Below are 16,643 nucleotides of genomic sequence, written 5' to 3' on the forward strand. Positions count from 1 at the left end.
TGCCATTGTGAAATGAATACTAATGAAGAGTGACTGATGTAAGATAAGCCAAGTTTCCTTGAAGCCAACTGGTTAGTACCAGACTTTGCATGCCGATACAGCTGTTTCGTCTTTTACTACAGATATTTAACTCATTGAGCAGTTTTGAAACCACATTCAGAAGTCAGCTTCTCAATCATGACCACATTTGGTTTTACTTCTACTTTAACAGAAGCACCAACAATTTCTTATGGCCCAAGTTCACTTATGAGCTACAGCACACTTCATACAAGTGAATACATGGCACAAGTGTAACCCACTGGAAGAGAGTAACTTCATTTTTCCTGTGGTCTATGGGGAACCAGAAGATATGGGTCCAAGTCCCCTACATCCACACTCTGATCTGAGGCATCTCTTTCAGGATCATCTGAGGGAGATTGATCCCCATCTACAATAGATGTCCCCAGACAGCAGTTCAGTGCTTCCCCAAACCACATCTTCAACATACTCCAAGTCAAGGCACCTGAGGTGAGGGCTTAATCCTCATACATCTTCCTCCTCTTTGCTTTGTCCCATCAGTTTTGATTATACGGAGACCAACTTACACAAATGGATTCTAATTCCGATTCTGAGGATTCCTTACAGTACTACTACTAAGTCTCCAATCTCCTGGGCAGTTTTACAGAATAATGTTAATTCATAACACTCTCTCATCTAGATTATTTGAAAACAAAGAATATTTATCTTCAAAGAACTCTGAGCAGAAAAAAACCACACATGGATTTAATAGCAATGTGATTTCTTAAGGGAAACTAACTCTAAAGGAAAGGAAAAAATGTTTTTCAGAAGTACCAGATGGTAGAACTGAATACATTCCTCTTATGAAGTGGGAAGATTAAATAAATATATTAAATAAATGTTACCTGCGTAGGCTGCATAAGCTGGCCCTGCTTGTTTTTTTAAGAGCTACCAATTTCCACTGAGTTACACAAGTCAGTTTCAGAAATTTTGAAGGCTTAGATTTCCTTAACTCTAGGTATCCCCTGGCTCTCCACATATAAGACTATAGAGTTTTCTTCTGTTCCAGTCTCTAGGAAGTCTAGTATTTGCAAAATGTCAAGGCCTAATATAAATCCGTAAATACGTACCTGATTAACATGTGCGAATACAAGGTCTGGGATTCAAAATTACACACTCAAAACTATGTATTTAACTTTAAACATCTTGTTAAAGAGTTAGCCAAAACATATTCCAATCCTTATAATTACTTCATAAAGAAGGGTAAATAAAATATATTACCTCATAAGTCTGGTTAAAGTGTTTTGCATAAACATGCACATATTCATCCCATCCTACAAAGAATAGGAAATTAAAAAATGTTAAGTGATCCTAATGTGAAGCAATTAAACACACAGATGGAATAGACAGGAGTATTCATTACATTTACTCTAGCTGTGTTTTCTCTCTTTGGTTAATTTTGCCTGAATTCCAGCCTAACCCCACTATGCACAAATAGAAAACCTAGTATAAATCAAGTTGTTAAAAAAAAAAATCAGAACTCAATCAATGTATATGAATTTCAGCTATAATTAAGCCACTGTTAAAGTAACTGCAATACTGAATTTCTATGATGTGAAGTTTTACATCCTTTCCTCTTAATTTCCTCTTCTCATTCCCAGTTAAACACCCATAAAGCTGAGTTTTAAAAGTCTGTATAGGACTATAGAGCACGGCATACTTTTTACTAGACCAAATCTAGAAAGATTTAGACAAGATACAATTTACCAACTTCATTTTTTATTGTTTGGGCCAAAAACATTTCAGCCAAAAAAACCCCCCACCCAACAAACAGAAAGAGGATTCTTCTTATTTCTCTCCTCCTTTATGTTTTACATCAGCTTGCAAACAATAGTGAATAGGGAACAATTGTTCCCTTCTCTTCCAGTACAAGAACTAAGGGGCTCCAAATAAAATCAATTGCTGCTAGGTTCGAAACAAGTACTTCTTCCTACAACATGTAGTTAAACTGTGGAACACTTTGCAGCAGGGCACTGCAACCGCTACATGAATTCAAGAACGACTAGATAAACTCACTACAGAAAAATTGACAAAAGGTTATCAGATACAAGGTAACACCTCTAGCTCTAGAAGTCTTAGTCCCCAGTGATTTGTAACTAAGACAATGGTTTTGCTTCAAAAATATTCTCTATTTGCCTTCCCTGTTCTTATATTCTTTCTCACATATCTAGTATCAACCAGGAATTCATCAAATGACTGGGCTAAATGACCCAGTATGACCATGTTCATATACATACTGAACTGCATACACTGAACTACACATGTGCCATTTAATCCTTATTTTAAAAAAAGTAAAAAAACAGTAGGTAACAATTTTAGCATGTCTTAAAAAAACCCAAAAATGAACCAAACAAAAACCCAAACCAAAAAACAAACAAACAAAAATGGTAGGAAGAAAAAGAAAAAACAAACATCTCTACCGGCATTTACTAATTTCTAAAACACAGTTTTACAGGGGTTGGCAAGTTAAAGAATCCGCCTTAATTAAAAGCTTCTGACTCATACCTCAGGAAAAGAAAAGATATGCAGCACGTCTTCAGTACATGTTGAAATAGGACCTTGAAATAACAGTAGGCCACCTTCAGTTGATATATTGTCCAATTATTCATGTGTTCAAGCCCTACTCTGCCCAACATGAACAGCATTATAGTGTTTAAGGACAGATCTCTGGCAGATACAAGCTGCCATGACAATCACTGCACAGGAACCAGTGAATTCAGTTTCATTACATTAAAGGCCTGCTTGAAAATTTCAGTACATGTTGATTTACAAAGATGCTTTTAGTTACTACTGTAGCCACCTCCTACACCCATTAAGACCAGTATCAGTATTTCCATTCCAAATTAAAGAACAATCAAATCCTCCATGATAGCTGTTTTAACAGCTAAGTTCAAAACCCACACAAATATACAAGGTACCAGTTCTCAGACATGGACTTGCACAATTCCCACACTACAACCATCAGGATGAAGCTGCAAAAAAACTCTTCAGAGAAAGTAATTTTTCACTTTGTCACAGCAGAGTCCTTGCATTCAAATTGATTGTCTCAATTCATACCAAAATCCAAAACAGTAATTAAAGATTAATGCCAGAACAGACCAGCTTGATAAATGCCTTTATGGCTGAGCAGACAAAAAGAAAGGTCTTCATATTCTCAGGTGGTAGAGAGATTACTGTGTATCACATGGAAAAAATGCCTGCACCAAAAACACCCTGAAAAAAAATAATCACAATTACTTGAGTCCCAGCCAACATACCCTTCAAACCTTCCTGATAAGAAAAATAAGGCTACTAGTCAGACTATTTTATCTGAATAAGAGAGGTGTTCACTGCAGTCTAGTGGAATAATCACATTTTCAGCTCTAATACTGTCCCTGGAGTAAGAAGAAACCTAACAAGCAGAAAGTGAGGTGAAATACAGTATGCAAAACATATGAAAGAAAAGGATTAATAGTTTGCAGTGGGGCTGGGGAAGGCAGGGAAGAAGAAAGTCACCTTTGTAAAGTAGAAAACTGTAACACTGTCTCTCTTTGCTGCAAGAGCTTAGAGTCCACTTTCATTCACTACAGATGGTCTGGAAATACTGCTCTGTCTCCAACTGCTTGAACTCCAACTCCTCTGTGGCTTACTGCGCAGAAACCTCTGTCCTAGGGCTTCTAGACAGGGACCAAGGAAAGTGAAATTCTTCTTTGTGCCTCCTTCCTCTCAGCTGTCTTTTCAAGAGCCTCTCCTGCTTTTCAGCTAGCCAGCTTTTCAAGACTCACTCAAGAATGAGGTTATTGCTCTTGGGAGCTAGGCTTACAAGGACAGGAAGAAAAAAAAATTTTTTTTTTTAAATTCCACTATTAATTTGCCTACTGTGATTTGATCATGTAATGTTAGCACTCGCCAAGGAAGAACTGGCAGGGGCCCCGGATTTGTTTCAGGGTTAGGAAGTACTGAACATGGGAGGAGGATGAAGAGGAAGAGGAGGAAGAATAAAAGGAGGAGCAGCCACTAGGGGGCATGAAAATCCTTCCAGCATTCTTGGCCATTATTCTGCCTTTTCTGCACCAGAGGGAAAGGCAAACTGTATCATAGATTATGAAAAACACAATCTTTCCTCAACTAACTGGTTGAATAAAACTGTTTTCTGTAATTACTAAAAGTTATGGGCTAAAGCAGCCTTGCAAAAAAATAAAAAGGAAAAACATATCAGTTCAGGCAGGAAGCTATTAACTTTTTTTTTTGCCTTAGGGATGCTTGTGGACAGAAAACTTAACCTAATGCTCTTTTAACCTGAAACCAGACAAAACTCTCTCATCTGCAGCGAGTTAGAGACCAGAGTTCTGCAAGACTAAATAACAGCAAATGTTATTCCTTATTCTATTAAGGTTTTATTTAATAAAGACTGTTAAATCCCACCAAACAGATGGTTTAGGAGTTGGCCATCATAAAGAAACTCTCAGTTCAGGATAAATAGTTTGAACTCTCACAAGGAAATAAAAAGCAATCATGTTTAACTATTCTTGGAACATTTCTGATGACTCTTAGACTTACATTTCAGTACTAGGCATGAGATCTAGATTATTTGCAGAGAATTTTCAACAAAGTTATAATTAACACCTATGCATTTCATTCTGCTCAGTATATTTGTTATGGACCCTAATCCTTACAAGAGCCCTCTCTGCCACTGTAGTGGCTTCAAATAATTTGTATAAACATATAGACAGAATACTAAATGTCAAAGAGAGTACGAAAGCAAAATCACTGAATGCAGAACTCTGGAGGAAAGCCTAGACTGCAGGTAAGAAAGAATTGTCCCATGCTTGGTTTCAGCTCCTTTTCTGTTGCTATAATGCTAAAATAAGCTGAAAATTTCAGATTTTAAAAGAATTCAATTAAAAAAAACACCAAAAAAATCACAGATACATCTATATTTTTTAAATGACCAGTGCTTATAAAGTATCCAAATGAAAACTCCCAAAAAAACATATATCTATAAAGCATGATGTCGTCATATTAAGAAAAAGTATACCTCTCATGATGTTCCACAAAGGAAACAGACTCCTATACCTTTTGAAAATTGAACCGTCCTCTTCATTTTATTAGGCCAGAAATATTTAAGACAGTGTTTTTTATGATATGTAGTTTCATCAACAGAAACAAATCACCACTAAAGACAAATACCAGATTAATCAGTTTTTGAGTTGGTGTTCTTACTGGAATGTTCAATTAAATGTTTAATTTGGGTGGTTAACTCCTGAAACCTGAAGTGGCCACAAAAAAAGCACCAGGATGCCAGTTACCACGATCGCAAACCAGGACTTAAGAGCAGCACAGAAAGACCCTCGTCCCCTGCAGTTGACAAAGTTCTGTTTCACACATTGCCAAGAACCACATATTAACCCATAAAAAGAATTGCAGCACATATGAAAGTTGTCAAGATGGGTGGCATGTGTGAAAAACTGCTGTCAAACCCTGACCTCTTCAACCCCATAGTTACAGACAACTCACGTGACTAGACTACAAGATCAATGTCAGAGCTCTACAGCACAAGAATTGCATCTGTCCTTCCATTTTATGCAGGTCCAAGCACAGTTTTGACAAAATTGAAACCCTTCTCTAATAGTGGCCATTCTACTTATATTCTAAAGTCAAAAACAAATTTATGAGAAATGATTACTTGTATCTGCCTCTAAAGGTCAAACTACTGAAGCACAGCTTATTTGATGTGTAAATTCACCATATACTGCTCTGAGAAACCAAAATGACATTTTTAAAAGAAAAGGCTAGAAAGAATATGTAATGTAGAAATTCAGAGTTATGAATCAATTACAATAACACTTCAGTCATGGCTTAAAGGGGCTGTCAGCAGCATTTTTTTCAATCATTAAAAGCTCCATTCTGTGACTTGCATGTAAAATAGCAGCAGCATAGCTCAACACCTCTGTCTGAAAAGGATCTCAGAATATCAGAAAGCTCATTTTTCTCCAAAAACTTAATTTGTATCACTACTTGCCTGGGAGTTGGATATTGCTTTGACAGCATTCAAATCAGATCCTGAGCAAAAAGTGTTTCCTGCACCATAGATGATAAGGCCTTTGCCATCCTTCCAGTTTTCTAGTTCGGTTACCCTCTCCTGGAGTTCTACCATCATAGTACCTGTCACAAGAGGGGAGAAGCAAAATTTTTAATGGGAAATTATTATCACTCTCATGTTTTACATTACATTTTTCACCACCAAAACCAAGTTATCGTTAGTAAGTGATGGGTTTAAAACCACAAGGGAAAGCACCTCCTTAAATCCCACGCGCAAGCACTAACACACATTTTTTCCTCAGAGATGCACTTTCCAAAATTCTGAAGGATATCTGTGTTACACTTTAAAAAAAAAAGTGCAAGGAAGCAAGTGCAAGGTGGCAAGCATAAGCTACCTGATTTATTCTTGTTTGCAGTTGCATACATTCAGGACACATGAAGTTACATGTCCATCTAGTCATTTTCATGTTACTGACATTTCACCCTGCCCAAAGAACTGGCAGAGTACAGAAAAGCATCATGTGCAAGGTGGGCTCAAGGTACGACCAAGTCAATGTTAATAAAGATTCCTAAAAGAAGGCTAAAGAGTAAACTATGTTGGAGGCCAAAGGCATTTAGAAGTATCCATCCAAAAAAAAAAAAATAAATAAAGGTATATCTGAAAATAGGAGCAAAGTGTTTTTTATCTTTTAAAAGGAAAAAAAAGTAAATCTTCCTGTAACATCTTTGATTCCCTCCCTGGTACCTTTCTAGAAAGGATCTCTTTACAAAGTATATGCTAGGCTCCAAATATATGGATTGTACAGTACTAGCTTTTTATTTCTAGCTTAAACATAACATGCCCATATATTCACTTAAGTACCCTTCCCAACATGGAACTCTAGAAACTCCTGTTTCTAGAGCTTGTCCTAAACTGCAGCATTTTCCACAACCAATTAAGCTTACCCAACATTAACTTACAGCTCTTCCTCTCTGAATGCCAATGACTCTCATTCAGTTATATTCTGAAGAGAAAACATTTACAGAAACTAATTCCAGAAAGCAGGCTACATACAGGCTGATGACACTCTCAGCTTTACCCACCTTTGACAAGAATTTAGATGGACAGGCCTACCTTCTTCAGATAGAAATCTGTTTTAGATTAATACCCTCAAGTGCTCTTTCCTTTTCTGCCAAAAGTGGTGGGTTTTTGACCCTATGCATGCATGTACAGAATTCATCCTGTTCTGAAATTGCCTGTTAGCAGCCATCTTCACATGGGAGATTCTTTTTTTTTTTCCTTCCTGCTTGTTTTTCTTGCAGTTCCTTATGAAGTAAGCTTCCCAGCACCAGGTCAAGAGTGGATGCTCTTCCACCTTAGGCTTGGCTTCAGCCACTGAAATAGCACATTTTGACAATGTTCCTCAGGAGGTCAATAATTAAGTGGATATTACATATTATATACCAGAACAACACTGGGTTGGTTTTCTTCCACTGTCAGGTCCAGACTACGATCCTCTAACAAATCAGAGCACTTTTAGCAGTTCCCTTCCCTTCTGTATTTATAATTTGGTCATGCTTTTTGTGTTGCACATTACATTTCCTTTCACTGAATTTCACCTTGTTGATCTTGAGCTCTGTAGCATTTAATCAAGATCACTTTGAATTCCACTCCTCTGCTCCAAATAATAATCTCCCTGCAAGCTCTCCCAATTTGGGGTCATCTAACAATTTCAGCAGTTCACCTTCTACTTCATCATCCAAGTCATGAATGAAAATACTGAGCAGAACTAGGCCTAGATGAGATTTTTGTAGGTCTTCACTTGAAATGCTTTCCCAGACTGACAGTACACTCTACTTTTCTGTCAATGCTTCTGTTTAAATAGGCGTGCATCAACCACATGGATTTCACTTTTTGCATATTTGCCAAGTTTTCTTACAAGAAAGGTATTTGGGCTGGCATCCGAGCTTTGTCACAGTCCAGATACAGCACAACCACTGTTTGTGCTGCTTTCAATAGTCAAAGCAGTGAGGTACTTAAGAGTCTTTCCACAGAGTATTACAAGCCAAAAATCTAGTTAACTGAAAAATGGAGTTTACAAAAAGGAACCATATGAACCAGTTACATGCAACAGCAGGGGACAAGAGACACTGGCCAGAGCTTGTCCTGTCCTCCTGGGAGGATCCCTTCCGTTACTGACAACACTGAACTATTATTTTACCACAGACATAGTCCATGATGTTTGAAATAACAATGAAGAGACAATACTAAAGCAAATCCTCATTCCGCTAGTTGTGGTCCTTCAGTATTTGATTCCAGTAAGTTCATGCTCTTCACAGAACTAAATCTACTTGGAATAATAATTTGTTTGCATCTTAACTATAATCTGAGAATAAATGCTTTCAAGTCAATTCTAGAAAATAAAATCATCACCATTATTATCCAATTCCTGCAGGCTGGCTTCCTTCTCTTTTAAATTAAGTTCAACTTTAGTTCAGCAAGAGGTTGGGCTGCTGAAATTGGTTCCACCAGGCTTAAACTGACATTATTAGCATTTGTTTCCAAAGAGACCATTTCAAACAGGTGGCTATCAGATTCCAATTAAGAAGAGAAAAAAAGGCATAACAACCTCCACATTGCCCATTAGCAATTTGCCAACAATTTTGTTCTGCTTTTGGTTCCATGAGTTGCTCAAGCTTAGAATAAACATAATTCCTTTGAGATGAAAAGCTGCTGTGTGAAGTAAATGCCTGGCAAATAGGATTTCTCTCAACAGTTTAATGATGTTTTGCAGCTTTCTAAAGGAAGCATACACGTATATATAAATTCACATCTGCCACTATCCAAAAGCTCCGACACACAGAATTGACAGAATTTGAGGGGGGTATCTACAGGCTCTGGCTGATGAAGTCAACCAGGTCTTACTGGGGCAATTTACAGGTTGCGCATCCCATTCCTTTTCATACTTCTCCTGAAGGGTATTACTTGATAGGCAACAAAAGGAAAAGGATCAAGTTCTTGCTAGTTCCTCAGCAACTACAGTTTACAGACAGTAATGTTAAAATGAAATGAAGAGCAATATAAATTAATATGCTATATCATCCACTGCAGCGGCCAAGTGGCCAGCATGATTTTGCTTCTATTCTCCCTCCTGTAAAAACAAAAGTCTGATAGAGGTACACAGTAGAAAGAAGCAGTAATCTCTTGAACTGCCACAGTAAGATTTTCCAGAGCAAATTTTTGTGGCTACTACCTAGCAAAATGGTGTACTGCTTTCTACAGGGCTCTACACACTACCACAAAACAGAACTGCCTGACGCCATGGCTCATTTGCTGTATGCTAATAAGGGTCTGCAACAAAGGCAAAACTATTAATTTCCTCATGGGTTTTTGTAGCTCCTCTTTGCTACTAGAGCATCTAATTCACATACACTAATAACTTCTTTTCACAGTAGTCCTATAAGGAGGAAAGATATTTTTTTACAGACCACCAACTGAGCAAAAGAGAAAATATCTGCTAATTTTGGGTGCTCAACTTGAGATGTGCAATATGATTTCAGTACGTTAACACTACATAGCACTTCGTAGAGTCAAAGCACAGCTACCAGTGGCCTAAATAGCAGCTGCAACCGCTCGGCACTTCAACAAATCAGTTCTGAGCCCCTTCTGCCAAGCACCTAGAAAACAGAGAATATAGTTGTAAGTTTCTATGAAAGTTTAGTTTAAGCAGTTTGACTTGTATTACATCCAATCTCCATAGCAGACTGGGCTTTAACTGTTCTTTCTCCTTTCTATTACATCTCATTTCTCACGCCCCTTTCAACTTCCACAAATAAACTGAGAGCACACAGTCTAGAAGCTGTACCTTACACAGTTCTATTTTGAGTCAAAAATAAAAACCAATCTGTAGAAAGAGAGGAAACAACAATGTAATTATGATTTTATAACAACATGTATGCTGACAGGGAGGCATTCAGAAGGACAATCCCCGTGTTAACATCTTTTAGCTACAACTTCTCAAGTTAGGTAATGATTTTATACATGAGCTTTTAAAGGGAAACAAAAGAGTAACTGCAGACACATCTAGGTGCATTATCACTAATTCTGTTGTTCTGTTAGGTTCTCTTCCTTTCAGCTAAGAATTATTAGTGGCAGGAGTAGATTGTTATTCTTCATGTAAACAGCTCTACACTTTGCTAGTGGGTTGCAAACATATTTGCTGACAACAAAGGAACAGTGAGAACTGGGCAGTAAAACAGAACAGCAAAAATGACACAAATGTATCCATTTCAAAATATCAAGAAATAAAGGCATTCTTACAGTAAAGGCTTATGCACAGCTCCAGCTCAGGCAGATGCAGACCCTGAACCTGTGCCACTTATGTCTGAAGAAAACGGCATAAATTGGAATATTCTAGACAGTTAAGGAGAGACAGCAAATACACCTGTCTTGGAGATCAAAAGCCTCTCATCATACAGGATTAATAAAACAGGGCACTTGGTTTTGATAGCTAAGTATTGTCCAGTGTAAAAACATATTAAATAGATTCTTGAATACCCAGCTCATTTGATCTTTAACCAACCATTGTACCAATGGTTGAGACATAAGGCATAAGGCAAATCAGGACATAAGGCAAATGAAGAAGAAATGGAAGCCAGTTTGGGTGACTGGCAAAGACCAAATTACAGAAGCTTAAGTTACAGGAAAGGCTTTAGGTGAAAACCAAAAGTAAACTCACCCTTTCCACACACCTACAAAACAAAGATGGCATCTTCCCACCCCCATAAAAATACCCTATATGTTTCCAAGCAGTAGCGATGAAATGAAAGGAGATGCAAGAAAGAGCACAGTAGCAGAATTGTGCCAAGTGGAAAAAAAAGGGGGAGAGGCATGTTCTACCAGAGAGTCCCTGTGTTGTTGAAAATTTCTTAAGGTTCTTATGACATTTATGACAAAGCTACTATGCAGAAGAGCAGGTATTTGATGCATACCTGAATAAAATTTAAGAATTTCTTCTTTTAACGAAGGAACGGTAAGGCATAGCTTTTCATTTTGTTTAGGCAAAATGCTAAAATGGTTAACTGAAGGAGGAAAAAAAAAAACCAACAAACCAGCAACGCCATCAACTAATTCATACCTGTAAAGGCATTCATTAGCTTCGGGTTGTTCAAAGTAAGTATTCCAATGCCATTGTCTTCTTTGGAGAGGTTGATGGATCCACCAGCAAACTGCTGAAGTTTCTTCTTTAACAATTCTTCATCATAACCATGAGCACTATTATACAGTGACATTCTTCTCTGTTGTAGTATCCTTTCCTTTGTAGTCTGAAGTAAGTTCTTCCACAAAGAAACAGCCATTTCTGGAAATAAACAGGGGGGAATAATCAGGAAATTTCCTTTAAGATTCACCTCAGTCCTCTGACAGAGAGGGAAGTTAGGCAGCAGAAACTAATGGAAACATGATGCAATCGCAAAAGTTTACAGAAATGCAGACTGCATTTGCAAAATTCTTAGTTTGAAGCTACTCCCACAAAGTTAATAGGAGTTTTATGAAATCATTTTAGTAGTTAAGCCAGAAATTAGCATCTTTTCTTCTAAAAATTACCCCAAAGTATTTGCGTGCAGAACACCAGAGAGGCTCAGAAACTGTAGTAAGATGCTTACACATTCCATTAGACCAACTTACTCTGTACTAATGTTCCAAACTCTCCCCCTTTCACCAAAAAAAAAAAAAAAAAACCAACCCCACACCTCATACCTGTGTTGAAGGAGAAATCCTATCAAAACCCCTAGTTTTCAGGATCTGGATCTCCTGCTTTTCTGTAAGCAACTATTACACCACAAGATCTTTCTGAGAGAAATACTTGAGGAACACAAAAATTAAGAACCAAAGAACATTCTTATAGCAAGGTCTGTTCCCTGTCACCTAATCCCATTAACACATTTACCACACTCCATCCTAACACTAGACAGACTTCCTAGCCTCTGGTAGCTATACATTTTTCCCAGTGATTCCAGTAGCCTTTGTTCCACTTTGAACTGATCTCACTTGGACATAGAGCACCAGAACATGTGCAGTACCCCAAAGGAAGAAAAGGATACAACAGTATCATACACAGAGCATCACACTTGTCTTTTATACAGCTATGTAGTATTGGTAGTCTCTTTCTACGTATAAGTACACCCATAGCTTATTCCACTGCTATTTCCACTCTACAATGTATGAATCTATACCAGGAAATAACAAGGAAGTCATTACAAAATGTTATTCTTGATCTGCGGCTCTGCCTTATTTAATTTACTTTGGAAAAGGATCTACTGGAGAAAGTGGCTGACAAGTGATTTGAAAGAAAAGCCTGAACTGGTAACAGTTCATCTGAAAAAGAAGTCATCTGAGAAGCCACACCGAGTGGAAATCAAAAGAACTGCCACAGGATACAGAAAAAAGTTTGCTACATTTAAATCTTGCAATTTGCTAGACTAGTCCTAGCTTTGCCCCAGTCTCCTTTTTAATGGATACAGCTATTCAGGAGACATGGCTGATGTCATTTTTTTAAGAAGTGGGAAAAGACCATCTTTGTTTCTTAACCATATTTGGCAGAAACAAGATTCTCTCAAAATTGTCAAGAAGCTCCTGGACAGTTTTTCTAAGGTGAACCCAGAACATACTCACCAAGACAGAATTTGGTGACAGCTATATTTTATGCTGTGTTCAGGGCATCTTACAGTTTACAGACTCAAATTTCTTATAATTTTTATTATATACACATGAACAAGCAAACATACATTAAGAAAACCACACACAATTAGTTTATACCGAAAGAAGTGAACAACCCTGTCAGGTGTACACTTATCTTGTCTCCAGCTGCATCATACCACAATAAAGCGGAAAATGCTTCTGTCGGGTCAGGTATAATCCTCATCGAAACAGAGCAGGGGTTTGCACAGCAACCACATTACAGGATGCAGAGGAATACGCACTGTACCAGGCAATTTCGAAGAGCAACCTATGCCAGTAGTTTCATATCTGTCCTGACACATCACATCCGCCAATACAGCACTATCTCACAAGCTCAACACAAAGAAACTAGTAAAGCCTATACAAATCTATGCAGTATAAGGTCATACACACTGAAATAGGTAAAGGGATCATTTTTTAACATCTGGTGAGGCACTCTGAAGGGTCTTCTGAGTTCCTTAGTAAATTCAAGGTTTTAACCTGTCACAATCAACTTTTCTACACTAAAGTGTAAACTAATAAAACTAATTAAAATTTAATTGAATACAAGATTCATTACTTCATAAGTTATATCACCCAACTGCTGCTGCACCCCAACACTCTCCATCTATGCACATTCTAAAATTGTCTGCAACACTTCAGCCATCACTTTTCAGAGCTTTTAAAAAACTCACTTCTATTGGTAAAATTTTATTTAAGAGTGAAAACAGGTTTCCAAAGCTCATTTCTCAGCTAAATGAATCTTTTTATATTCAGGCTCTCAGAGGAGAGACGGGCCTCCATTTTCTTTAAAACCTCAGTAGTCATTCCCTAACACACAGTAAAATTTTCCATCCAGCTACTAGTTTTTGTTCAGGAGAAAGCAAACATTAAAAACATGGATGGTGTAGGCTCTGGTTGCAAAGTGTAGCTTGAACAATTTGCTGCCAATTTTTAATGAATACAAAGCCTCCCAAGTCCTCATAAGAAGACAGACTAGATTTAATTCTCTAGGAAGCCACAATGATTGGATTGAAAGAAAAGGGGGGGGGGGGGGGGGGAAATGTCTGTTCTGGTAACCTAACTCCCTACCAAGTTATACTTGTTTGATCACTTTTATACTACCTAGATTTCTCATGTCAAAAAATGTACAGAGCAAAACAGAATTAAGATATGGAAATTTTATTCCACCGAATAAAGAGTCTGTCATTTTCAACTGCGTGGTTATATGCATTAACAGCTCTTTAATATTATCACTATGGTAATAAAGAGCATCAGCAAATGCGGGATTAGAAAACAAATTGGACATCACTGCCTGCTGATCGTGACTCATGATTAGTGACTCATGCAAGGTATTATCATTGAATTATTTTCTTTAAAACCATCTCTTACAGTACTGGTCAATAACCAGAACTTCTTTTAATAAAACCAAGATTATTTTAACAGCTCTGCCTGAGAAAGCTAATCACTCAGGAAAAGCATGGTATTTAAGCTACAGCTTTCTCAAACTAAAGGGATTTCTGCTGATCTCTGACAAACGACATCCAAAATTGCAATCAGTATGAAGCACTCGCAATCCACAGCACGACTGAGATTGATTTTTTTTGTCCTGTAAGCGAAAGCAGTGCAAGAAAGAGATGTTGCAGCAACCAGCACAGTGTTGTAGGACAAGCCAAGAGATATTTATTACACTAAAATTTTCAGTTTAACATAATTATGTCAATTTAGATACACTCACAGAAATGAAGTCTTAGTCTAATTTTAAAAAGCCAGACATGCTATACTCATTAACATCTGTAGCACAGACAGTTTATGTAGTTTTTACAGAGAAGAAAAAATCTGACAGCATAGGAATAACAAACATTGTCGGCAATTAGCATCTTTCAAATGTTTTAAGTGCTACAGCTTTACATATCACTGGTGACAAGAGATAAGCTGATAGTATGGACATCAATAGTTTTTCATTCCGCAGATATTGTATCTCTTACATAAAACAACAGTTTAAATCCCATTTGGCACTCAAGTGATTTTATAACACCCTTGCCTGTGGGCTAGCAGACTGTGGGTTAATATAAACATGTATTGAATGTCAACACTTCACTATCAAAGGAATGACATACATTATATGCAAGAGCAAGTTATGTACCTACATGCAGATAGGTACACACACAATACATGTATTTTCATGTATGCATATGTATCAGAGGCCTTCTGAGAGCCTCTGGTAACCGCCTAGTTAAAATTCAGCTCTCATGATGTTAATAAAAAAAACAAAAACAACTTGGGATAACACCATCACCAATATTCCCTAACTGAGCAGATTCTTTAGGAAACTAATAAGCCTCAACTCTTAAAGAAGCATGTTTGCCCCTTCCATTCACCACTACTCTGTCTCAAACCCAGTTTTTCTCTTAAAACATGCCGTATCAAATAGCAACCTCCAGCAATGTTGCCAGTTGCAACTGCCAGCAAGCATAAAGATAGCTGGCCAGAGCAATGGGTAAGGGATGTAGGTAGCAACTTCCTGGATGGGTAGAAGAACTAAGACAAGCCAGAGAACTGGATGCTGGGAGCCCAAATGAGCATTTGAGCTGCATGCACAAACAAGAAATGCTTCACTACAGAACAGCTACACAGAAATAACCAGCAAACTAAAATACATGAGCAGGGAAAACCCCAACTCAAAGACAGTGCCTTAATTACTGACACAAGTCAAGGAAAAATGAAATGGGGAGAAAAGATGCAGAGATGTGTTTTCAACGCATCAGGGAACGGGCATGCCCTTTCAGGTGGGGCAGGAAGTGACAGGTGTGATGTGCAGACATAGACTTGTGAGTCACCTGCAAAAAATCAGATGAATTGGTTTTGGATGAAGGTATCCTGAGATAAAGTGTAGCAGAAATAAAGGGATCCAACATACAAAACCCACAAAAGAAATCTCAGGGAGGAGAAAAATATTCAAGTGACATAACAAAAAAACAATTAGAAAGGCACTTTTGCGACACTGCCAAAGGCATCAAGGGCAGCTGATGGGTCAAGAAGCACAGAAGAACCTCCAGCAGCTGCAATTTCAGTGACAAGCACAGAAGCATGAAGATGGGCCATGGAGAAAGGGACAGAAGATGTGAGCTGAAGAGGATGATGAGATGATTCACAGTTCAACCCTTTGTGTGTGTCTTACCAGTCACTGTAGAAGGCATTCATCTGTACTAGAGAGCAGTGATCATGACTACCGGATGCTTCACCAGGTTCCTGCCACTGACTGACTAATGAATGGAAAGCAAGTAGTGACCCAATGTTGAGGACTGGCACAACTGACTCTGTAACTTCAAAGCAGATGAAATAGCAGAGAGGGAAAGAGAAATATAAATAAAGCATGAAAATAGTCCATCTGCACACAAAAAAAAGGTTGAAAATGAGTGAAAATCATTAACACCAACTGACTGGAACCTGGAACAGTAGGCTGGTGGGTGATTGAGGGGGAGGAGAGAAAATAAATCCCAGTGTTGAACAGAGAGAAGGAATTCAGACAGAAACAGCAAGATCAAAGGAGGCCAGCCTGGATGCAAATCAAGACAAGAGCATGAGTATCATAATGAAGAGGAGTCACTGGACCCTACCTTTAGACAGAAGAAAGGTGTAGGAGGGAGGTTTCACCTGCAGGGTTCCTTCCCAAGCACTGGCTGAACAGGCCACTGTTCCCAGCTGCTTGTCACCGCCCCTCACCTGAAGGTTACAGAGCCCTCCATCTAACTCATCTGCTTATGCACCTCTCCTTTACTTCAGTTATGCATGGGTTAGGTTAACTTTACCTGACAGGTTCTTCCTACTTTAATAATTACCAGCTGAAGCAAGCTGAGGGCAGTCA

At 38.1% G+C, this 16,643-nt stretch overlaps 1 protein-coding gene across 8 annotated transcripts in view; it reads right to left on the bottom strand.

Moving 5' to 3' along the window:
* Window positions 1-16,643, bottom strand: part of ECHDC1 (ethylmalonyl-CoA decarboxylase 1) — a 38,524-nt gene that overhangs the window by 19,460 nt on the left and 2,421 nt on the right. For 2 of the 8 annotated variants that reach the window (XM_074862451.1, XM_074862452.1), the window contains exons 2-4: window positions 11,196-11,417; window positions 6,059-6,201; window positions 1,279-1,331 (exon numbers count right to left, since the gene is read on the bottom strand). In XM_074862451.1, the coding sequence (XP_074718552.1) occupies window positions 1,279-1,331; window positions 6,059-6,201; window positions 11,196-11,415 (416 nt within the window). In that variant the 5' untranslated portion in view covers window positions 11,416-11,417. The other 6 variants (XM_074862450.1, XM_074862454.1, XM_074862453.1 and 3 more) reach the window with 6 other exon arrangements.

Source organism: Strix uralensis, chromosome 3 (genome assembly GCF_047716275.1).
Source record: "Strix uralensis isolate ZFMK-TIS-50842 chromosome 3, bStrUra1, whole genome shotgun sequence".
NCBI classification, from domain to species: Eukaryota; Metazoa; Chordata; class Aves; order Strigiformes; family Strigidae; genus Strix; species Strix uralensis.